The 25,070-nt window shown below is 45.6% G+C and overlaps 2 protein-coding genes across 3 annotated transcripts in view; both read right to left on the bottom strand.

The window, feature by feature from the left end:
- The window catches only part of cdca2 (cell division cycle associated 2), a 34,375-nt gene extending 33,991 nt beyond the window's left edge, over positions 1-384 (bottom strand). For both annotated transcript variants that reach the window (XM_056291072.1, XM_056291080.1), the window contains exon 1: positions 276-384. The gene's annotated coding sequence lies outside the window, so the exon portion shown is untranslated. The remainder of the gene's footprint in view (positions 1-275) is intronic.
- Positions 385-22,881: 22,497 nt separating this feature from the next.
- The window catches only part of sema4c (sema domain, immunoglobulin domain (Ig), transmembrane domain (TM) and short cytoplasmic domain, (semaphorin) 4C), a 90,618-nt gene continuing 88,429 nt past the window's right edge, over positions 22,882-25,070 (bottom strand). The window contains exons 14-15 of the mRNA XM_056286873.1: positions 24,876-24,967; positions 22,882-24,612 (exon numbers count right to left, since the gene is read on the bottom strand). Of these exons, the coding sequence (XP_056142848.1) occupies positions 23,705-24,612; positions 24,876-24,967 (1,000 nt within the window). The 3' untranslated portion in view covers positions 22,882-23,704. The remainder of the gene's footprint in view (positions 24,613-24,875; positions 24,968-25,070) is intronic.

Genomic DNA, 25,070 nt, shown 5'->3' with positions numbered 1-25,070 from the left:
ACACAGCAACAGTATGAAGCAGAACAATCGAAAAACTGTTCTTGAAATAATAAGAGTCTGTAGATCTGAGGGCTCTGCCAGGAACATAATATGACTTTGTAGCAGATCGCTTAACGCTATGTAGTCAGGAGCAAGATTGTCGACGTTATTAAAATCCGATCCAAATACAAAGAGGTAACGAAATCAAACGTTACTAAGCTAGCGTAAAAATAACTATTAACCTTGTGAATTCACCGGTCAAAACGCGACACTTTTCCGGTACATTCATAACCTACCTTAAATTGGGTGATAGAGACCTATCCTTAAAACCAAATTAATGCATAGGAATATCTATCATACAATAAAACTGAAAAGTTGTGACATCGAAGAGGCTAATCGGCTAACGTCTAACTTTGGAGACAATTCGAACCACCCTCCGGGCCTGAGTCGGCAAGCGGCACGAAAATCCCTCCGCGCAAGTAAATATCCATTATCATACCAATTTGAAAGCTGACGACTGTTTAAAAACTGTTCTCTTGAAATGTATTATATTTGAACTTTCATAAACGACCGCTACACCGTTACAAGATAACGTTGGTAAGATTTAGTGACGGGATATCGTTAATAATTTTGGGGAACTAACTTTTGCGCTTTTACACAACTGTAGGGGGGAAGAACTCGTTTAATATGAATTGGCCAATAGCATTTGACAAAGTATACCATGTGACCTAAACTAAGGTCATTAGCGCGCACAGGGGTTCCGGGTCAATTTTCATTCAGTAGTCTGAAGATCTTGGCCCGCCTAATGAGGAATAATTCTTTAGAAAGAAAACCGTGTTTATGCTGTCACCATTAAAATTCAGATACATCCATCCATACATACATACAGGGCAATGTTGGCCTATAAGCATAAAAACCGAAAACAGTGGGATTGCATCTCTAATTCCTCCTCAATATGGTGTTATAACTGGTATTCCTAAAGTAATTCCAAAGGTTGCACAAAGCTAACCTGCCTTCACTTGAAATGATTAAGTAATTGAAATTAAATTAAAATTAAAATATTATTTTGCAGATGATCGACGTTTGTTGCTGGTAGAAAACAATATACATAAACTAAAATAAACTGGAATACATTACCCAGATTGGCATGGTGGCACAGTGGTTAGTGCGGTCACCTCACAGCAAGAAAGTCCTGGGTTTGAGCCCCGGGGTAGTCCAGCCTTGGGGGTCACCCCAGTTCGTCCTCTGTGTGGAGTTTGCATGTTCTGCCTGTGTCTGCGTGGGTTTCCTCCCACAGCCCAAATACGTGTAGGTTAGGAGACTCGGCCATACTAGGTGTGTGTGTGTGTGTGTGTGTGTGTGTGTGTGTGTGTGTGTGTGTGTGTGTGTGTGTGTGTGTGTGTGTGTGTGTGTGTGTGTGTGAGAGAGAGCGTGAGCGTGAGCGTGTGTGAGCATGTGTGTGTGTATGTCGGCCTAACTACAGCTCAAACCTAAGTATGGCTATATGGTTGTGTCAGCTGATTTGCTGCATATAACACCAATTTGCATGTCTTGATGCATGCTCAATAATCCAGGTGTAGAAATGTCAGAAAGTTGAATCAGTTCATCTGGACACAAATCAAAGAAGGTTGAATCTGTGGAATTTCAAGTCCCAGGTCTTCAGTGAGGTCTGCAAGCAGCTGGGGATGAACAAGACGAGGACGACACCACTCCATCCGTAAAGTAATGGGCCAGTGGAGCGGTTCAACCACACCCTGGCCACCCAGCTTGCCATCCTCACCAGCCAACACCAGCGGGGCTGGGACCACCACCTGCCCCTGATCCTGTGGACTACTGTCCAAGAGTCCGGCCAGTGCATGCCTGCTGCCCTCATGTTAGCGCGGGAGCTCCGGACACTGGTGGACTTGATGTTCGGGGCCCCATTCGACCCTGAGATTGACGGGGAAAAAGAAACGGACTACTTCTGAAGACTGAGGACTCGTGTGCAGGTGGTCCACGACTACATCTGCTGGACCCAGGCCAAGTCCGGAGTGTGGCAGATGAGGACCTATGACACCCTTTGCCTTGGGCAGGCCTTTATGCCAGGGGAGAAGGTATGGGTGTATTGTCACATTCACAAGAGGGGGATTTCCCCCAAGCTTCGCAGCCACTGGCAGGGGCCCAGCGAGGTCGTGGGCTGGCTGTATGAGGTGGTGTACCAGATGCGTATGCCCTGCCGGGGGCACATGGTGGTACTGCACCAGGACAGACTCTCCCCATACCGCCCCCTTGCTCTGCCTGTTGTTGGGGAGGGGGGCGACAGCAGCGCCTATTTGCCAGCGATGGCACCCTGGGCATTTGAGGGACTATGGGTTGGTTGATAGAATAGAATAGAACACTCTATTAGTCATTTTGTACATACATACAAATGAAATATATCTTTACATTTAACCCATCTGAGCTGTGTAGCTGGGAGCCATGGGTACCAACTCCAGTTATTTCTTCCTATTGCCTTGGTCAGGGGCACAGACAGGAGTATTAACCCTAACATGCATGTCTTTTTTGATGCCTGGCCAGTGTTGGTGATGGGGTCATTGAGGACAACCGACCCCTCAGATGGAGGAGCGCAAGGGCTCCTGGGACTGTTAATGTTCTAGTTGAAATCGTTGTTTTAGTGATGTGGTGTTCATGTTTTGATTGTTGTGGTTATGTTATGTGGTTCTCATTGTTTGTGTGACCAGGATAATATGAAGGGCTAGCCAGCAATGTGGCCACCATGGCTGGGACTCCTGTGGCGGTTGGTGGCCTCCAGCCATTGTTGGTGTTTGTGTTTTCTGTTGGTAAATAAAAGAGCATTACCAGAGCTGTACATTGTATGGGGCACGGGTATTGTCATAAAACTGAGATATCTGCTTCACGACTCCTTCTTCCACGCCAGATCTTCAAATGCTCTTGCATATGAAAACTACAAAAGCATTTTTACACATCTCTGTATAAAAACTCATTGGCAATGCAGACTAGCACATCCACATTAATCCTCTACATTTTGAAGGAGTATCTCTGTTTTTGATCGTCATCTTTGTTCTCCATGTTTATTTTTACCATAGGAGGTGTATCTTGTTTTTTATTACTAGTCATTATTTGGTTGTGTTATCACATTTAGCTCTGTCGGTCTATTTATCTGTGTTTATCTGTATGCTGTCGTTGTTTCAACAGGGATTAGTTACGTTTCACACGATCTTATCCGAAAGAAGAATTGGAGAAAATTCACACTTCCAGATGTACTCGCTTGATAGCGATCCAAACAAACAGACTTAGTGCTATAATCAAAGCCAAAGGTGCTAATTATTCACTGAATGTTATGGACTGCTAAACAATCAAGGTGTTTTGGTCTTCCAAATTTAATATAGTGGGAAAAATCAGGGTAAAACATTTAATCTGAGTAATTCCCACTTTTGGCTTTATGGTTCGGTAAGTGACAGATGCAAAATGTATGCAAATATTTAATATATATTGCAGATAAATGGGTTTTGTTAAATCACGAGTTCTTTTATATGAATTGAAACTAATTAAACACTAAAATTAAGCCCAAATGCATGTTAGGAATACTCAATTTCAAGCGATTCACTTAGATGTTTTCAGTTGAAAAAAATGTTTTCAGTGTGATAAGGGTGGATTTTAAACATTAATTGGTCCCTCAACCGTTACTGGGATCCATCTGCTGCCAGCACTCTAAAAACAAACAGCTGGAGCTCAAACACGTCCCTCTCAGTCTGTTTATTCACAGTTGACCTGATAATTAAGTGCAAATTTCCAGTCTGTCAGCTCAGACAGGTTACCATCACGACTTCACAAAGGATGGTTATGTGATAAGCACCATTGTCTTAAACAGATATATGCTCTCCTTCCTCCTACTTACTATTAACTCCTCTCTGATGGCAACTTATGTGAAATCAACTTTTTACAAACATCCCAAGATGAGCCATCATCCACAGTCGCTCACTCTTAACACACAGGTACACTGTTGTGCTTGCACAGGTACACATACACACACATTTCGAACACAACTACACACTATGTCCTCTTGATCTGTTTGATGTATGGGGTTTGAGTGAGTGGGTTGCTGCGGCCCAGCTGAGTACACTGACATCAGATGCAACACTCAGCCGTTCTTCACAGCTGGGAGTGGGAGTCTACCACATCAAGCATGTAGCTTCTCCTGTTCACACCAGGCACAAGTCATGAAAGTCAACGGGGGCTTGAAAAAACAGCACAGGTGTGAATTAGGAGAGAGCCAGTAGAGTAACTGGTGGGTTGCGTCACGTCGTCGCGAGCGGCTCTTAGATAGAGGTTAGTGGTACCCGGCAGCTGTTGCCCGAAGAGGGAATGAGAACGGGCGCGTGTGAGTGCGTTGATGTCGCTGCCGGAGGGGCCCTCGATGACTGACGTAGCCCCTCTCCTTTTCATTTGGCCGATGGAAACGCAAATGGTTTTCGGTGGCAGCCTCCTCCTTCCGTGTGGGTCCGTGGACGTCACTGCCAGCTGTTCCTGGCTTCCGTCTTCGTGAGGCGGCTTCGTGACATCAATAACTGTCGTTTATTTTTTTTGGTATTATCTCTTCTCTATATTCTGCCATAAGCTCTTCATTTGTTCTACTGAGTTAGCTATTTTCTGTGCTTATGTAGGGGGGGGTAGCCTCTATTAGAAGTTTAATAAAAACTGACACACCCCTTTTTTTTTGTAAATGTAAACCATGTAAATCGCCAGCTACTTTATAAATTAGTCTTCTTTCTATACTTTGGTTCATCTAAATGTTGTTATCTTCTGGTTGTAGGGTATGGAGATACACACGAAAGAAAATGTTTTTATTTGCAGTAATATGTATTTTATGTTTGACCTCTGACCCTCGATGCCTATTGGTTATGTATGTTGTATAAGCGCCCTTGGAAGAAGACAGAGCAGGAGGGTCACTCGTGTGTTTTCGTGCCTGCTTAACGCAGTCGTTTTGTAATGTTACTACGGTCCAGCAAATAAAAGAGGAAGACCAAGATACACCTTGATCGTAGTATAATTCAGTTATCCTGTAGATACACGACAAGTTTTGGCGACGAGGATGGGATTTTCCTCTGTATTTTTATGTGCAACGGGTTGCTCCTGTCTTGACCGGTCATTTTTTAACGATGCTAGCAGCTTAGCAGCTAACGTACGCGATGGCAGTGTTTAGCACAGATACAGGACTGCAGTCCGACGAAACGGCGGAAACCTTCGACAATTATGAAGAAAGGCTTATGCAGTTCTTGTCTGCTAACCAAACTGAGCGAGATAGGAGAAGAGCCGTATTTTTGTCCGTGGTTGGACCGAAGAACTTTGCCTTGCTAAAGGACTTGATATCACCGAAAAAGTTCAGTGAACTTGCTTTTGCAACCTTGCTACAGACGTTGCGGGATTTTTACACGCCAAAAGAAGAACGTATTGGCGGAAAGGTTTGCCTTTAGACGCCGTCGACAACAGTCTGGAGAGACTTGCTGATCACATTGCTAGCTTGAAAGGATTCGCTTCTACATGCCATTTTGGCGCGAGCCTCGAGGAGCAGCTCCGAGATCAGCTCGTGTGTAGGACATCTAACAAAGAGCTGCGCCGGAAGTTGCTGAATGCCGCCATTGGCGAGGGATTAACATGGCAAAAGATGGTGGAATTAACGAACAACTTCGAATGCCGGAATTCTGGATTAGAAAGCATGCAGAAGGGACAGTCATCTGCGAGCGCATCATGTCGGAGTGCGGAGACACCGAGAGCCAGAGGGAGGTCAGCGACAGCCACCAGGACTGCTACAGGTGCCTTGTTTGGGAAGGACACGGCCCGGGGAGCTGCCGCTTCAAAGACTTGCAGTGTCGCGGATGTGGAAAGAACGGACATCTGGAGCGAGCCTGTCGGAACAAGCGCACCGACGCCGGTAGGGACCAAGAGATGCGGTCTACTGGACATTCGTCTTCCCGCCCGCCTCGGACCAAAGGCGGTCCGGAGGTGAACTTTGTGGACCAGGCAGACGCAACTCGCGAACCGGACTCAGGGACTGATTCTGAACAGCGAACTGATATGAGACTGTATTCGGTAAAGACTGAGTGTGAGTACGTGAAATCAAACAAGGTGATGGTAAAATGCAACGGGGTTAGGATGTACACGGAGAGATACCGGGGCAGCAATGTCAGTTATCTCAGAGAGCCTGTACAAATCGAAACTGAAAGGGTCGAAATTGCATTCATGTGACGTTACATTGAGAACATACACAGACCAACCGTTAGCTTTGTTGGGTAAAATCCTAGTGAATGTGCAATGTGGGAAGCAGCATTTACAGCTGCCCTTGCTAGTGGCCCGTGGTAAAGCACCGGCGTTGATGGGGCGTGATTGGATTCGAGTGCTCAGCTTAGTTTGGTCAAAAGTGAATCGCGTTGCCGCATCTGACCCAGTGGAGCAAGTGTGCTCAGAGCACAGAGCAGTTTTCAGCGCAGAGGTAGGCCGTGCAAACGGCGTCACTGCATCCTTGCGTGTATCACCAGATGCTATACCAAAATTTTGCAAAGCGAGGCCAGTGCCTTATGCACTGCGTGAAGCCGTGGATAAAAAGTTAACTCGAGCAACAGGGAATTATCTGTCCTGTGCAGCATAGTGAAGGAGCTGCGCCGCTAGTGTGCATTCCGAAAAAAAGATGACCAGTTCGCATTTGAGGAGATTATAAGGTGACGGTAAATCAGTGGCTTGATGTAGATCAGTACCCACTTCCAAAACCGCAGGATTTATTCTCCACTTTAGCAGGTTGAAAGCATTTCACTAAACTTGACTTGACGCAGGCCTACACTCAGCTCGACATGGATGAGAAAAGTATGCCGTTTCTCACCATCAATACACACTGTGTATGCAACTGCTTGCCATATGGGGTCGCTAGCGCGCCAGCTATTTTCCAGCGCACTATGGATGAAGTATTACAAGGGCTTGATGGCGTGGTATGCTACTTAGACGATATTTTGATAACAGGAACAGATACCACCGCACATCTGCGCAATCTTAAACAAGTGTTACACGGTAAAAAAAAATCTGAGAATTTTTTACAAAAACTCACTGGCAGCAGACTTGCCAGCAAGTTACTGTAATTTTACTTTACAGGAGAGATCCTGTAAAATGTTTACAGCAATAAAATCAGTGCTGTAGTTTTATATTACTGTAATATTGTAATTATACTGCTTATTATACTGTAATTTTATATGGTACTGTAATCCCAAAAACAATATTTTACTGTGATTATACAATACTGCTATTGTGAAATAATATATTACTGTAGTGTATACAGTATCGTTTTACAGTAGTGAATGCATTAAAACAGTATATTACTGCAGTTTTATCTTAAAATTTCGATCTTTGCTCGTCTCATTTGCAATAGGCGCTACATGAAACTATAAACAACAACTGGGACACAATTTAAACAAAACATGTTTATTGATTTCATATAATGATGACACACTAAATGCTTGTCATGAACTAGACAACAGCAATATTTCAATATATTGATATTTTTCAATATGAAGGCCATATTGATATTGACTATAGCAATTTCACAAACATTGAAATGTTGACATTTTCAAAAAGGAATGAAAAACTATTGTAAATGACAATGGTAATATGAGAAACTACAATAACAATCAGGGATATTTACATTGTGACAGTGCTTTTTGATAATGAATTTGTGCGATCTATGAAAACGTGATAATACTGATATTTTTTAGGGAATAATCGTGTAAATTGGTACTCAGGTCTGAAGTACAGCCTACAGAATGAGTTAAACATAAACATGACTTGCTGGACGCTATCATGAACCTCAAGTGGTTCAACTGCCATACATACAGTAATAGAGCTTTGGCAACAACAAAAAATAAAATAAAAAACAATTGAAAAAAACAAGTCTGCTGATGAAAAGAAGAACAGTGGCAACGGTCTCTATATGAGTCTGGAGCTTTTCCTCTGCACCACTTTGCGCCAACATCAGGATTCATCCTGCAGGAACCTGTAGATACATCTGGATTATATTTAGTTAACCATCCAGTCACTGATTTCAGTGCTCTGTACTTTTTGAATTTTACGGCCAGCAAGACAAGTGAATTCTCTCACCTACCAGTAATAGTATTACTGGAGAATTACGTTTCCATATGATAAGCTTGTCTGTGAATGTTCTCATTCATCCAGGTCATGGTTATCCAAAGGAGTTGAATCAAGTGCAACTGGACTTCGTATATTTCCGTGAAGACGTTTCGCCTCTCATCCAAGAGGCTTCCTCAGTTCGTGCCTTTCTGACTAGACCAAGCTAGTCTGACTGGCTGGTGATGAGACTCAGAATTTATCCTCTTGGAGTCGTTGTCAGAGCTATAGATGTCCATGGCTCTTTGTGTTCCGATGTTTACCAACGCCCGTCACTAACAGAGCCATAGAATGAGTGGCTCTTTTGTGTACCGGCCAAACATCGGTGGCTCTCTTCCATGTTCTGTGTGGCTAGTACACACGACTGCATTTCCCATTCCTCATCGATAAAATGACAGGTCACAGTCATATACGACATCATGTTCAGGGAGGTCCAGCAGTTGGTCGTTAGTGCTACATGAGGCGTGTGCAGTAGCTGGCGCTTGATTTTAGATCCACAATCCTTGTACATCTTTCCCACCCTGGTGGTGATGGTCTTCCTAGAGGGCATAGAGTAACCTGGCGTGCTTGATGTATGACTTCGGTTGCTCAACAGTCCGGAGTCTCAGTTGTCGTATTTTGCGCTTCATAATGCGCCACACATTTTCAATGGGAGACAGGTCTGGACTGCAGGCAGGCCAGTCTAGTACCCGCACTCTTTTACTATGAAGCCACACTGTTATAACACGTGCAGAATGTGGCTTGGCTTTGTCTTGCTGAAATAAGCAGGGACGTCCCTGAAAAATACATCGCTTGGATGGCAGCATATGTTGCTCCAAAACCTGTATGTACCGTTCAGCATTAATGGTGCCTTCACAGATGTGCAAGTTACCTATGCCATGGGCACTAACACCCCCCCTACCATCACAGATGCTGGCTTTTGAACTTTGTGCTGATAACAATCTGGATGGTCCCTTTCCTCTTTAGCCCAGAGGTCACGACGTCCATGATTTCCAAACACAATTTGAAATGTGGACTCGTCAGACCACAGCACACTTTTCCACTTTGCGTCAGTCCATCTTAGATGAGCTCGGGCCCAGAGAAGCCGGTGGCGTTTCTGGGTGTTGTTGATATATGGCTTTCGCTTTGCATGATAAGAGTTTTAACTTGCACTTGTAGATTTAGCGATGAATTGTGTTAACTGATGATGGTTTTCCGAAGTGTTCCTGAGCCCACGTGGAAATATCCTTTACAGAATGATGTCGGTTTTTAATGCAGTGCCGCCTGAGGGATCGAAGGTCAGGGCTGCTGGGCAAACAGACTTTGGAGGTGGCGGGAGGGCCGCTGGGCAAATAGACATGGTAGGCGGCGGGAGGGCCACTGGGATAACAGGCATCGGAGGCGGCGGGAGGGCTGCTGGGCAAACAGACTTCGGAGGACGCTGGGCACTGAGGCTCGGGGATGCTGGGCAGCTGACGCTGAAGCTTGGGGATGCTGAGCAGCCGAGGCCCGGAGACGCTGGGCAGCTGAGGCTTGGGGACGCTGGACAGCCGAGACTCGGGGACGCTGGGCAGCTAAGCCTATCAGGTCGGCTGAGATGGCCGGCCGAACAGGAACCTGTAGAAGGAGTCGGCCGGTGTGGCCGGTGGCTGGTAGTCGGACAGGACATCAGACAGCTGCTGAGGGACATGGGACTGGCGGAGACTACAGGGACCTCCCCTGGCCAGGCGGATTCCTCAGAATGGGTCCAGGGCTGGAGCCGGCTCGGCACTACCTTTCGAGGTGTGGTTTACCGGCCGGTAGGCAGGCTGGCGGCTAGCGGGTTCAGGGCCAGCAGACTGGGAGACAGGCTGCTGGTTATCCAGCCGAACAACCCCCCGCCGGAGGCCATTCACCCCAGACACCGGCCTCGGCCTACGTTGTCTCTGGTACGTCGAACCATCTCCTGGATCCATAATGGTTGATTCGAACTGTCACGGAAGAAGCAGGGAGAGGACCCAAGTGCAGATGGTGGAGGGCCCGGGCTCTGAGTCTCGCCACCTTCTAAGTCTGTTTGCCCTGCTGCCATCCCACTGCCTTCGAAGTCTGTTTGCCCCGCGGATGTCCTGCCGCCTCCAAAGTCTGTCTGCCCAGCAGCTGTCCTGCCGCCTCGAAATTCGTTTGCCCAGCAGCCCTCCCGCCGCCTCCAAAGTCTGCCCAGCGGCCCTCCAATCGCCTCTAAAGTCCGGTTCCCAACTGGCCCTTCAGCCGTGGCGGTGCTGTTGGCGTCGCTGGCCTCCAGGTCATCCATCTGCTCGTCCACCGAAGAAGCTCTGCCTCCTGTTCCTGCAGCTGGTTATCCAGCCGAACAACCCCCCACCAGAGGCCATTCACCCCAGACACCGGCCTCGGCCTACATTGTCACCGGTACGTCGAACCATGTGCTAGGTCCATACTGGTTGGTTTGTACTGTCATGGAAGTAGCAGGGAGAGGCCCCAATTGCAGGCGGTGGAGGGCCCGGGGACTGGGTCTTGCCACCTCCGAAGACTGTTTGCCCCATGGCCTTCCCACGGCCTCCAAAATTTGTTTCCTCGCGGCCGTCCCTCGAACCCCTGAAGTCTGTTTTCCCAGTGGCCATTTTGTCACCTCCGACGTCTGTTTTCCAAGCAGCCATCCTGCCGCCTTGAAGTCTGTTTGCCCAGGGGCCCTCCCACCACCTCCGAAGTCTGTTTGCCCAGCGGCCAGCTCGGCACTACTCTTTGAGTGGTGGTTTACCAACTGGTAGGCAGGCTGGCAGCTAGCGGGTCCAGGGCCAGCAGACTGGGAGACAGGCTGCTGGTTATCCAGCCAAACAACTCCCCGCCAGAGGCCATTCACCCCAGATACCAGCCTCGGCCTACGTTGTCTCCGGTACATTGAACCATCTGCTGGGTCCATACTGGTCAGTTCGTATTGTCATGGAAGTGGCAGGGAGAGGACCCAAGTGCAGACAGTGGAGGGCCCGGGGTCTGGGTCTCGCCGCGTCCAAAGTCTGCTTGCCTCGCGGCTGTCCCACTGCCTCCGAAGTCTATTTGCCCAGCGGCCCTCCCGCCGCCTCTGATGTCTGTCTGCCTAGCGTCTCTCCTGCCTCCCCGAAGTCTATTTGCCCAGCAGCCATTCAAAAGCATTACTTTATGTATCTTCCCACTGAAATACACACTATTCTCTGTAAATTACATCAGTTTGATGGTATTTAGTTTGATGTATACCAAGAATTCATGTGATGATGACTCATCCATCTATCCATCCATTATCCATTCATCCATCTATCCATCCATTATCCAAACCGCTTATCCTGCTCTCAGGGTCGCGGGATGCTGGAGCCTATCCCAGCAGTCATTGGGTGGCAGGCGGGGCTACACCCTGGACAGGCCGCCAGGCCATCACAGTCATGATGAGGCCATGATGAGGCCATGAGTCATGTTAGCCCAAAAAAAAAGGTGGGCAAACTGTGGTCTGCAAATAAAAAGGTGAATAAACTGTATTTAGTAGGTGCATTTACCCTTCACCATACCACTGCAGATATCTTAAGAATATAAATAACTGTCTTAGGGCAGCACACTGGCCCAGTGGTTAACACTGTTACCTCACAGCAAGAAGGTCCTGGATTCGAACCCCAGGCCGCACCAGGTCGTTTCAGTGTGGAGTTTGCATGTTCTCTCTGTGTGTGCGTGGGTTTCCTCCGGGTGGTCCGGTTTCCTCTCACCATCAAAAAGACATGCATGTTAGGGTTAATACTCCTGCCTGTGCCCCTGAGCAAGGCAATGGACAGAAGAACTGGAGTTGGCCCCAGGGCGCTGCAGCTGCCCACTGCTCCTATGTAATAGGATGGGTTAAATGCAGAGAACACATTCATTGTAACGGAACAACTGTACAATGACAAAATAAAGTGCCTTTCTTCTTCACTTCTTCTTTCTTCTTTTATTGGTACAGCTTGAAATCTTGTATCTAGTGCATGCCTTCTTTTTTTATCTAAATTTAATTTCTCTTACCCATCCTTTGTCTAGACTAAAGGACTTGTCCTAAACTCAACCTTGAGGTTTTTAAATATCTTGTCTATTATTAACAATTACTTAAAAATTATGACATTTATATTTTTCAGAAAACTGTTAATGTTAAGTTTGTTGTAGTGTTATAAGTACCCTAATACTCTTTTATTAATCACTATGTACAGCTACTCATTATAAAGCCTGTCACATTTTTTTTTCCAATCTTCGGTTTAAGTGTCAGTTTAAACTCTGGGATGAAGTTGCAGGAAAATGTGGGTTTAAAGAGTTGAAGTGCGCCAGGGTAGAGTAGCGTTCTATTCCGTTGCCTACCAACATGGGGATCGTTGGTTCGAATCCCCATATTACCTCCGGCTTGGTCGGGCCTCCCTACAGACACAATTGGCCGTGTCTGTGGATGGGAAACCGGATGTGGGTAATTGTCCTGGTCCCTGCACTAGCGCCTCCTCTGGTCGGTCGGGATGTCAGTGCGGGGGGGAAGGGGATCTAGGGGGAATAGCATGATCCTCCCACACACTATGTCCCCCCTGGCGATACTCTTCACTATCAGGTGAAAAGGAGCGGCTGGCGACTCCACATGTATCGCAGGAAGCAAATATCTGCTTTGTAACTACAAGTAAAATAATGTCTTTATTATTCCCCCGCATTAGACGATACACATGTGACATTTATTAGATGTTATGTTTTTGTATTGTAACTGCCTGCCCTTCCAACTGTGCCCCAACACCACCCCACTATATGATATACATAAATTACCCCATCTAACATTGCCTTGTTACATTTGAAATGTAGGCTATTTCAACAGTGTGCTGGCCCTTTAAATGCTTTTTCGAAACAAACCCCAACCCCTACCCCACTGGCTGTAATGTTCTCTATCCTCCCATTGGTTGCTGTGCAGCGTAACTAGGGGCGTGACGCGGGGCAACGTAGTATTTATTGACTCTGTGTTCTTTGTTGAATCTCATTGGCAGCTGATGAGTACGCGACGCACGATACAACCCTTTTACTGAAATGCATTGAAGTTGTTTTCTACTACAGCTATTATATATATATATATATATATATATATATATATATATATATATATATATATTTAACTTTGTTAAAAGAAACACCGAACGATAAGGAAATTGCTCAACAAATAAGCAAAATAATCTAGGTTATGTGTGTGTGTGTGTGTGTGTGTGTGTGTGTGTGTGTGTGTGTGTGTGTGTGTGTGTGTGTGGGCCCTGTGATGTTCTGGCGGCCTGAACAGGTTGTCTCTTCGCCTGCCGCCCAATGACTGCTGGGATAGGCTCCAGCATCCCGCGACCCTGAGAGCAGGATAAAGAGGTTTGGATAATGGATGGATGGATGGATGTACACACTGCACTATTATGCACTATCCCCACTTCTGTTCTGCATAGGCCTGAACCCCCTCATTCAATATGCTCTAAACAATACGCCCCATAATCACAATGACCATGTGTAGGCCTAGATACCAAGGCCTAGATCCCTGAACCCCAATAAGCATTCCGCAGTGCTATTATGATGGTCATTGTTAAATGATACCGTGGATTCTGATTGAAGATCAAAGGTTGAAGAAGTTAAATTTGAGTTTGAATGACTCTTGCTAGACTTCTATTGGGTTTGCAGGATAATTCATTGCTTGTTTGGGGGTTGTTGTGTGGACCATGGGTTTCGTGGTAATGTAAACTTATTAACTCGCTAGAATTTAGAATGTTGTGTTTACTATTGTTGGCCTCCTTTTCATGTCAAGTGTTTGCGAATAATATTATCAAACGAACCAGATGTGGTGCTAAAGTCCTGCCGACGTGGGAAAAGATACCAGCCCCATCTAACGTAACATTAGCTCAGTAACTAGCTAGCTAGCTTTATCGTTACCTACGGGCTTGCAGGATTCCTTCATAACAACAACAAAAAACGTTTTCTAGTTGTCGTTAACTAGATATAAGCCAAGGCCATCTAGCTTGCTAACTGGATAACTATAGTTAACATAACGCGTTCACTGATTTATTTTAGTTGTTACGGAGGAATCCGGTGAGCCAGAGGGGTTAGGGGCTAGCTAGCTAGCTACTGAGCTAACGTTAGCCTACGTTACGCGGGGCTGGTAGCTTCTCCTGCCCGAAGAAGGCTGGGCCGGCTGGCGTACGATAACGTCAGCTGCTACTGACCAGCATGGATCTTACGAGTTTGGCGGATCGATAGCTGGCGTGCACATAGTGTCCCCGCTCCACAAACACAATCAAGACTAAACACTGTCAACTAGTCATCGAGATTTGGTATAACAACGTAAACAGCCAGTGTATTATGTGACATTAGGCTAGCTAGCAAATATGTTTCCAAATGCGGGCTGTTGCTAGCCTGCCAAAGTTGTAACGTTAACAAGTTATTAGCTAATTACCTACCCCAACAACTGTTTGGCTGTACACAATGTTGCACTCAGTCAATCACAAAACCACAAAACTCAACCAAAACACTTTGAAAAGAAAAACACTGCAATAACGTTAATAGTTTTATCTTCGTTGTCTACGGGACGCGAACCCATATTTCCTGCACCGCGGGAGACATCGCTAACCGCTTGACTAAAGCGTATGACCCGTTACATTAATCCCTTCCTTCGGGAAACCGCGTCCACATGTATCCCACTTCTGACACCAATGTAGCGAATTCGGGGGCGGGGGGTAACCACAGGAACTACCGCAGCCGGGAAGCGAACCCGAATTTCCTGCACCACGGAAGACATCGCTAACCGTTCGACTAAAGGGTCCGACCCGTTAGTCAACGTATCCATGCACGTTACACTACCCCCGTCCTTTGGGAAGCGCATCCGAGCGTATCCCACTTCTGACACCAATGTAGCGAATTCAGGAGGTAGCTCGGGACGCCGCATCCGGGACGCGAACCCGTGGCTCCCACACTGCAAGCAACCACGTTAACTAGTCAGCTGGTTAACGTAGAGCCCCAGGTTCGTGTCCTGGTTGTGGCGATGTGCAGGGACGTGAATTTCGAAGGAAGGGGGCAATGTAACAGTCACGGATGAATAGGCTCGGTAGCCCTTGGCTAACGGGACGGCCAACGTTCCAGTGTGATAAGTGGACACATCGAAAGTCAATTTCTTTAGGATATCGAAAGTCCGTCCATCCATCCATTATCAGAAACGCTTATCCTGCTCCGAGGGTCGTGGGGATGCCAGTGCCTATTTCCAGCAGTCATTGGGCGGCAGGCGAGGAGGCACCCTGGACAGGCCGCCAGGCCATCACGGGGCCAAAACACACACACACACATCAGTCCACATTGTGATACTCTATCGACCTCCTGGCCTTTACTCACTATTTCTTGAAGAATTTGGAGAATTTATCTCGGGCCTTGTTACTCATTCTGATTAGATTCTAATTCTTGGTGATTTAAATATTCATCTGAATAAGGCTGGTGATCCTCTATGTAAAGCTTTTCTGGCGCCCGTAGATACTTTTGGGTTTGCTCAGTTTGTTCAAGAGTCGACTCATTGCAGTGGTAACACCCTTGATTTGGTTTTATCTAAAGGGGTAGCTGTTTCTGATCTGAATGTCTTGCCAAACACATCTGCTGTGTCAGATCATTTTCTCATCAAATTTGAAGCATTATTGGCCTGTTCTGTTAATGTCGGCACAGATGTAATTGCCACTCGCTACATTGGTCCATCCACTGGAGCTGCATTTGGCCAGCAGCTGCCTGAAGTCTTGGCTCCTTTCACTATAGAGACAGACTGTGGAAAATTTCACCAGTGACATAAATGTGCCCCTCTCTAGTCTCCTCGATTCAGTTGCACCTTTCTCTACCAGAGCTATTTGACTAAGGAGGCCTACATCCTGGTTTAATGACAAGACACATGCTCTTAAGTTGGCCTGCAGGAGACTGGAATATAAATGGCAAAAATCAGAATTGGATGAATTTTACCTATCTTGGCATGAGTGTTTATTGAAATGCAAGCATGCTTTAACTGTTGCAAAAACTGCGCATCTCTCTTGCTTAATTACTATTAATAAACATAATCCCAGATTTCTCCTTGACACTGTAGCTAAATTTACTAAAAAGCAGCCGTCTATTAGCTACTCACAATTCATGGCCCATGAGTTTCTAGACATTTTCTGCAATAAGGCTGATGAACTCATGAACAAAATTAGTTGTTCAACTCCAGTTACTCCTGCAGATTCTGTCTTACCAAATTCATATCTATACAGTGAGTCACTGATAGTCCCTGTTATTACAGCTTTTGAGACGATCTCTCTTGATACTTTGACTAAACTAAGCTCATGTCAGCTTCTAAACCAACTACTTGCCTACTTGACCCTTTACCAGCAAACATTTTTAAAGACATATGACCTTTCCTAGGGCCTACAATGCCAGACATTATTAATTTATCACTTACTACTGGCATTGTTCCCAGCGGTTTAAGGCAGCTGTGGTCAAAGCTCTATTTAAGAAACTGCACCTCGATCCAGGGACTCTTAATAACTATTGACCAATCTCTAATAATCCATTCTTTTCTAAAGTACTAGAGAGTTGTGTATCAACAACTTTCAACCCACATAGAAGAAACTATCTATATGAACCTTTTCAATTGACTTTCAGGGCCTGTCACTCCACTGAAACTGCTCTGACCAGAGTGGTTAACGATCTTCTACTTGCTATGGACTCTGATTCCACCTCTGTGCTTCTACTACTGGACCTCAGTGCAGCCTTTGACACCATTGATCACAATGTATACTATTAGACAGAATACATTGTAATTTTTGTGTCTCTGGCTTAGCTCTCTCTTGGCTTAAGTCCTACTTATCTGAGAGAACAGTGTGTCTGCTATAATATTACATTGAAAGGGTGTCCAGGTAGCGTAGAAGTGTATTCCGTTGCTTACCAACACAGGGATTACCGGTTTGAATCCCCGTGTTACCTCCAGTTTGGTCAGGTGTCCCTACAGACACAATTGGCCATGTCTGCGGGTGGGAAGCTGGATGTAGGTATGTGTCCTGGTCGCTGCACTAGCGCCTCCTCTTGTTGGTCAGTTTGCCTGTTCAGGGGGGAGGGGGAACTGGGGGGAATAGCTTGATCATCCCACGTGCTACGTCCCCCTGGTGAAACTCGTCACTGTCAGGTGAAGAGAAGCGGTTGGTGACTCCACATGTATCGGAGGAGACGTGGTAGTCTGCAGCCCTCCCCAGATCAGCAGAGGGGGTGGAGCAGTGACCGGGATGGCTCAGAAGAGTGGGGTAATTGGCCAAGTATAATTGGGGAGAAAAAGGGGAAAAACAATCAAAAAAAATCATCGAAATTCTCTGACATTAAATATGACGTACCTCAGGGGTCAGTTCTTGGCCCTCTACTTTGTTTTTTGGGGATCCCCCCCTTTTTTTCTCTCCAATCTTACCCAGCCAATTACCCCACTCTTCCGAGCTGTACCAGTTGCTGCTCCACCCCCTCTGCCGATCCGGCGAGGGCTGCAGACTGCCACATGCCTCTTCCGGTACATGTGGAGTTGCCAGCTGCTTTTCACCTGACAGTGTCGAGTTTTGCCAGGGGGACATAATGCATGAGAGGATCAGGCTATTCCCCCCAGTTCCCCCTATGCTACCTAGACGCCCTCTACTCTTCTCTCTTTATATTTCACCTCTTATCCAAATTATATGCAGTCATAGAATAAATTTCGATTGCTATGTGGATGATGCTCAGCTGTATGTGATGTGGATTATACTCAGATGTGCCTATAAGGGCCGAGGATCATACTCAAGTGACTAATTTAGAGGCCTGCTTTGCTGCTGTGAAAAATTGGATGTCACTACATTTCTTGCTTTTAAATTCAGGTAAAAATTGAGATGTTGGTTGTTGACCCTGCTAGATACAGGCACCAATTTGATTAAGTAACAATAACAAGCAACAACCCTTTGATTTCACAAAGTGTGGCAGCCAAAAATCTTGGTGTTACATTTGACCCCAGCCTTTCCTTTGATAAGCACATTAATAAATCATGAAAGACTGCCTTTTTAAACTTTAAACTTACATAACATAGCTCAAATTTGGTCTTTCCTGTCCACGGCTGACACAGACTCTAATACATGCATTTGTTTCATCCAGACTTGATTACTGTAATGTTCTGTTTCCAGGTCTGCCACATGCTAGAACTAAAAGTCCTCAGATGGTGGGGGCATCCAGGTGGCATGGCGCTCCATTCTGTTGCAGAGGGGGTGGAGCAGCGACCAGGACGGCTCAGAAGAGTGGGGTAATTGGCCGGATACAATTGGGGAGCAAAAGGGGGGGGTAAAATAAAATAAAAGTCCTCAGATGGTTCAGAATGCTGCAGCTAGAATCCTAACTAAAACTAGAAAATTTGACCATATTACACCAATTCTTGCTTCCCTTCATTGGCTTCCTATCCATGTTAGATCAGATTTCAAGGTGCTTCTGCTGACTTATAAAATCCTAAATGGGCTTACCCCATCATACCTTTCTGATCTCCTTAAACCATATATTCAATCTTGAGCTCTCCGCTCTCAGAATACAGGGCTTCTATGTGTACCTAAGGTTTAAAAAGAAGTCAGCTGGCGACAGGGCCTTTTCCTATCGGGTCCCATTCTTGTGGAATAACCTGCCTGCTGCCGTCAGACAACCAGAGTCTGTTGAGTCCTTTAAATCCAAACTTAAAACTCATCTTTTTGCCTTAATGTACAATTAGTTGCCTTTAAATTGAGTACTTCATGACCTGTACTGCATAGCGGGTGGGTTTCTGTCTCAATGAATTTACCACCACTGTTCTGCTGATGAGATTATAGAGTATAGATTATTGACTATTGCAACTGTTCTCTTCCCTCTCATACGCCTTTTCTCTCTCTCTGAATGATGATGTTTTCTCCTTTCTCTTCGCCCATGTGTGTGAATGGTGTGATGTGAGCCTCCCCCATGTGCACGTGTAGTCTGTCCTCCACCCAGGTTCCATGGTGATGGTGGTCACCACCTGGACGCCGCTTGGCATCCTCCTCAATCACATTGTTTAAATATCTTATGAATCCATATAAATTTTCTATCCTGTTTCAATGTTATATCCTCTCTCTCGCCGATGTGTGACTAACATCTTTTCTTGTCTCTTCTCCTGTATGTCTCCTGTGAATGGTGTGCTGTGAGTCTCCCCTGTGTGCATGTGTAGTCTGTCCTCCTGTCAGGTCTACATGGTGATGGTGGTTGTGTGGCCCAGGTCCTAGGTTGCTCCGGTGGCATCTGGACACTGCTTGGCATCTTCCTCATCATATTCCTTGTATACATTATAATTCCACTATAATTTGGTTATCCTCTTTCAATGTTGTATTCTGTAAATTGTGTACACACATCGACTGCACGTCTGTCCATCTTGGGAGAGAAAGCCTTCCTCCGTTGTTCTTCCATTTTTTTCTCCCTGTTAAAGGTTTTTTTTAGGGAGTTGTTCCTTATCCGATGCGAGGATGTAAGGACAGGATTTTGCTGTAAATCCAACTGAGGAAAATTTGTAATTTGTGATATTAGGCTATACAAATAAAATTGACTTGAGTACACTTGATAATAGAATAGAATAGAATAGAATAGGCATGCCATCTGACATTTAAAAAACAATGACACGTTTTGAAACATTCACGTCTACCATTGCACATAAGTGAGGCGCTGTAGTTATTGCGAATGAGTGATGGCCTGGGTGATGATACATCCTGTTTTAGATCAAAATCCAAACAGGCTGGAGATTGAATAAGAGTCCAGTGACTCTTTACGGGGTTCTTGCAAACTCTGGGCAGTACTGGAGTGTTTACCATTGTTTGTTAAGATATGCCTATGTGAGCCCATTTTTATGTTTGAGTGTTTATTCACATTATACTTCTAAGGGCACAATGTTATATCACCGTGACTCCAAGTAGGATAGCTATGCTTTAACTAATACCTTAACCAACATCATAATCTAGGTGATAGTGCTTATTTACTACTGACGGTTCAAATGTTCATAACAGTTTAAGCCATTTGATATCGACTTATTCACAATGAATATCTAAAGTGTATCTAGACTACCAAATCGTATTTAAAGCATGCCCAAAAAAAGCTCACATAATTTGAGCATATCTCTACTTTTTATTTGTGTTTATATACACATATAAAAAATAAGGACATATGTACAATGGTAATAAATATCAGCATGTTTGTACAAGCGAAATAAGTTACTTAACATACTTTAAAAACAAACAAAAAGCTCAATAGTATGAGCAGAAATGGGACAAAACAAAAACAATAATGATAATCAATTGACACAAACTACAACAGCAAAAATCAGCAGAGTTTAAAGCCTTGTGTGAGAGAATTTGTTATGAGCAAACAAACATGTAAGAATTGAGCAGGTGCAGAATAAATGCACATATAGTACATTGTACATCACACATGCAGACATTTTGGAGCTGTAGACCTGTATCCCTCTGGAAGCTTTTTTTCTTTTTTTTGCAGATCTTATATATAAAAGAAAGGCCGAAGTGCCAAAAGAAAACATCTTAGGACATAATATATCAAGTATCAATCAAGAGATGATGTATTTTGGATATCTGCTTCAGGGACATTTCAGGGTAACTAAAGCAGTGATAACACTCAGCAAGAATCTCTGATCTGCATGAATTTGAGGTTTACTTTTTTGGTTTTTAGGGGAGTTGCTGAATTCAATTAACTTCAAGGTTTTGGTAAATTATCATAAAGCAAAGGAATCAAGATAAGGTCCAGCAGATTGCTACTGACACATAAACAGTGAGCACATAGGAAGTCTATCAGCCTCAAGCGTTTTTTGTTTGTTTGTTTTTTTGGCTGAGGAGAAACTCAGCTGAAGTTAAAATATGCAAAAAAATTTTGCAGACGTCAGCTCAGTTTTGCAATGTGGACGGACTGCCGAGGCTTAAATATTGATCTGGAATCAAATAAAATTAAATAAAGTATTTTGAGGGAAAAAAAGCAAGTGCAGTCTACTTTGGCTTATCCAAAAGGTGAAGAGGCACTGCAAAAGTAAACATGTTAAGATGTAGCCACAAAGTCCTGTACAGCTTTTGATCCATACAATCCGACGGACCGTACTTTTTTTTTTTAAGAGACCATCAGCGTTGAAGAATGTTAAGTGTCTGTAAAAGTCCAAAAATGGTGCACTTTCCACAATGATCATATCAAAGATGTACAGTCCACTTGCAGAGGATCATGCAACACTAGTATGGAGTGCTGATGGTGGTTGAGTACCTCTTCAACCTTCGGATCATTTCAATATTCTACATCTCCTTCAGCTGTCTCTACACAGTGGAGCAAGAAAATTTTTTATTTCCATCCTCTCCTTCCCCGTCGATGTGCTCCTCTGGTTTCAGCAGGAACATCCCAAAAATAAAAGCCACCCCTGGTTGACAAAGCACAGGAAGAGGATGAAGGAAAGGTTAGTGATGGCGAAAGTGGCGATGTGTTGGTGTGCTCTGGGAGCGATGTTCTGCAATAGAGCAATACAAGTAGGCACAACAGGATCTTACATGTTATACGTTTAGCCTGTGATCAAGCTCTTCGAAATAAATCGAGCGTGGTATGTCACTTGGATCATCGCTGACTCACCGTGCCATCATCATTAAGCTGGTTTAGGTTTAGCCAATTGAAGCTTTATTAATACTGCATTCAGTGTGGAAGCCAGCAAGTTAATTCTGAATCTACCAAAAATTGATCTTTGTTTAAAATCTGTCAGTGTGACTTTAATTAGGGGGGAAAATACCTCTGACAGGTTCACATCTGCTTCCAGCCCGGAGCCATTGGTTTGTCAACAGGGCAGCCACTCATCTGTCTTATCTGTCCATTTATCCGTCAACACAGGCAGTATGTTTTTGTGTACATGGGTGTATGCGTGTTTGTGTGTGTGCACATGCGCATGTGTGTGCATTTTACAGTGCTCCTCTGTATCTGTCCACAGTAGCCCCAGGTCAGTCTCTGGGTGTCGGTAGGCGGAAAGGGTTTAGGGAATTTAAGGGGATGTCCTGATGATAATCCAACTCTGCCCATCAGAATCACTTGTAGTCCAGGACTGGTTGGCGTTCAGAGATGAGATGTGAGATGTGACGGCTTTCTTCCTGTACAAGCTATCATCCTCACCAAACACATCAAATATAATGCACTTATTTAGACATCCACAGCGGTCGCAGTGAGGGTTCACCTACATTCTCCGTGCCTGATACCTTCATGTCAGCTTGAACTCGAATATGCTGTGCAGTAATTGGTCTCCTTATGAAAATTAAATAGCTTTTTTTTTTCCAGGTGATGAATAAATGTCCAAATAAACAGAACTAAAACACACAATATCTATTATGCACTGTGACTCTAACAAATATTTGTATAGAGTGCAGTTGTAATAAATATATTGCACACAAAGGTGCAATATAGGAAGGTGTGTGCAGGGATAAGCGAGGAATGTAAGTGCTAGCCCTCAAATTCTCATTCACAGAGGGGCGCCGTAGAGCCACTGATCACCATTTGAACACTGCTGTAGTCCATAAGACTTAGAAAAAGAGCAAGTAGAAATGTCTTAATTCAAACCGTCACGACAAATGAAAGTGGAAAAGGGTTGGGGACTTTCTCCAGGGGGTAAAATACAATGTGAAAAACATACAAATTGAGCAGAAGAAAAGTCTTGTGAGATCGTCCTTCATTCAATAACCCCCTTGTGTCCATCTTTTTCTCCAAGTTCCCTTCAATTTAATTTTATCCCCCCCCCCCTCTCTCCTTTCATCCCATTCCTTTAGTCCCAGGCTAAACTCCTGAGGCAGGGACATGATTGTCGTTTTGCTTCGAGATTAATTAGTCTTTTTATACCTCTCTTGCACTCTTGGCTCACAAACACAAAGAAGGGAAGCCACACTCTCAAAAGTGCAGAACGCCACAATTGTCTTGGGTGAATATGGAGGAACCGAAAGCCAGTTTGATATTTTCTGTTGGTCACACTTGCAGCTCATCAATGCTTTCAGTTTAAAGGCTTAAAACCTTACTTGGTCCGATCAACACAAAAGAAATGTGCCCTTCAGAGAACAACATGATTTGTTTGACTTCCATGCTTGAGGTGATTTCCTCTGCGTTCTATATGCCTTTTTTAAATACACACAATTTACACAACTAGACTTTGCACAGTGGAAGCAGAGAGAAGTTAAAACCATGACTGCATGGTGCCCAGGACACAATTACAGGTGTGGGTGTTGATCAACATGATGTGTGAGTTTGTTTATTTAGCATGCTGTGTGTGCTATAAATGTCTAGAGAGTCATAGTGTGAGCCTAACTGGCATTGGCAGAGAGGGAGAGAGAGAGAGCGAGCGTGGGGACTTGAGAGCGCGCGACTGAAAGAGAGAGAGAGAGAGAGAGAGAGAGAGAGAGAGCAAAAGATAGAGAGAGAGAGAGAGAGAGAGAGAGAGAGAGAGAGAGAGAGAGAGAGAGAGCACAACATCCTCTAGAGGAAGGAGGTAGGTTAGTTGTTTTTTTTCCAACTCAGAGAATGGAGGGGGACTAGCAGGAGAGGTCTAGACGGATGACTCCTCTGGGTTGGCATCGGGCAGCACACTCCTCTGCTGCAGAGTGCGTCTCAGCTCCTCTTTGAAGGGACTGGAGTAGTCCTTCCCGCTCATGCCCCCGCCCCCTCCCAACCCTCCCAGCCCACCGCCTCCAGCACCAGACTGGCTAGCCCTCTCCTCCCCTGCCGTGCTCAGGTTGAGGCGGATGTAGCCATTGCTACCAGAGCCTCGGATGTTGGTGAGGCTGAGGCGGCTGGGGGAGTGAATGGGCTGGCCAGGAATGGCGCTGGGAGACGCCGTGCTGCTAACACTGCTGGGGCCAAGGGCGTGGCCGGGAACGATCTTCAGCGAGCCGTCTGAGTAATAGTAGTTGGCACCCGTTTCCCAGAAGCGGTCCTCGTCACTGGGCATCTTGCTGGGCACAAAGGTGGGGGGTTCCTTGGGCAGTGTGATTGGGTAGACCAGGGTGCTCTCCAGGGGCTTCATGTCTGCACCCTTGCCCAGTGCCAGCTTCAGCCTCCTGCGCAGATAGAGGGCTGCCACCAGCAGCAGCAGGCAGGCCGCTCCAAGGGTGATGACCAGCACCCAAAACAACCCCATGCTGCCATCTGGGGCTCGGGCCTCCATGAAGACTGGGGCGCTGGCCACAACTGCCACCTGGTACCGCTCCGTCTGAAACTTAACTCCCTGCTCCTCAGAGTAGCAGATGTAACGGCCCGCCTGCATCTGGCCGGCCTTGGGGACCACCAGGGCCTTAAGGGTCCGGTCAAAGCGTGGCCCCCCAGCATCAGGTTCACCCAACTGGAGCTCACGGTCGTTGAGGACCCAGCAGGACTGGGCCAGATTGGATACCAGCTGGCAAGGCAGCACCATGTCCGAACCCACCACCACCGTCACATTACGCAGATGAGAGTGCTCTGCAGAGGGAGGGAGAAGAGGTGGAGGGGGGAGGAAGGAGGAGAAGACAGAAGAAAATGCAAGGATCAATCATAATGATTCCCATTTACATTCTGAAGTGGCTTATTCTGCTCATATTAATTCAATTTATTCAGTTCAAATCAAATTTATTCACTCGGTTCAGGCCGAGTTCACTCTGTATCCCACACCTTGCTGTTGACCAGCCCCTGCAATGACATGTATTGGCCACAATGGGTCACTAGTGAGGTGAGTCCCTACTTACCAGGGCTGGGGATGGAAACAGGCTTGTCGAATTTGGCTTTGCCACGGCTAAACCTCTCCAGCATGAGATCCTGTGAAAGTGAGTTGGGGGACCTGCGAGAATAAAGTAGGGCTGAGTATAATTAATTGACTCTTGTCAATGGAGCTTAAGGTTTAGGGACAAAATTTCCATACAAACTTCAGCAGACCATTGAGT

The sequence above is a fragment of the Lampris incognitus genome, chromosome 1, assembly GCF_029633865.1.
Source record: "Lampris incognitus isolate fLamInc1 chromosome 1, fLamInc1.hap2, whole genome shotgun sequence".
Lineage (NCBI taxonomy): Eukaryota > Metazoa > Chordata > Actinopteri > Lampriformes > Lampridae > Lampris > Lampris incognitus.
The sequence above is the reverse complement of the archived record's forward strand: the minus strand, read 5'-3'. Positions and strand labels throughout refer to the sequence as shown.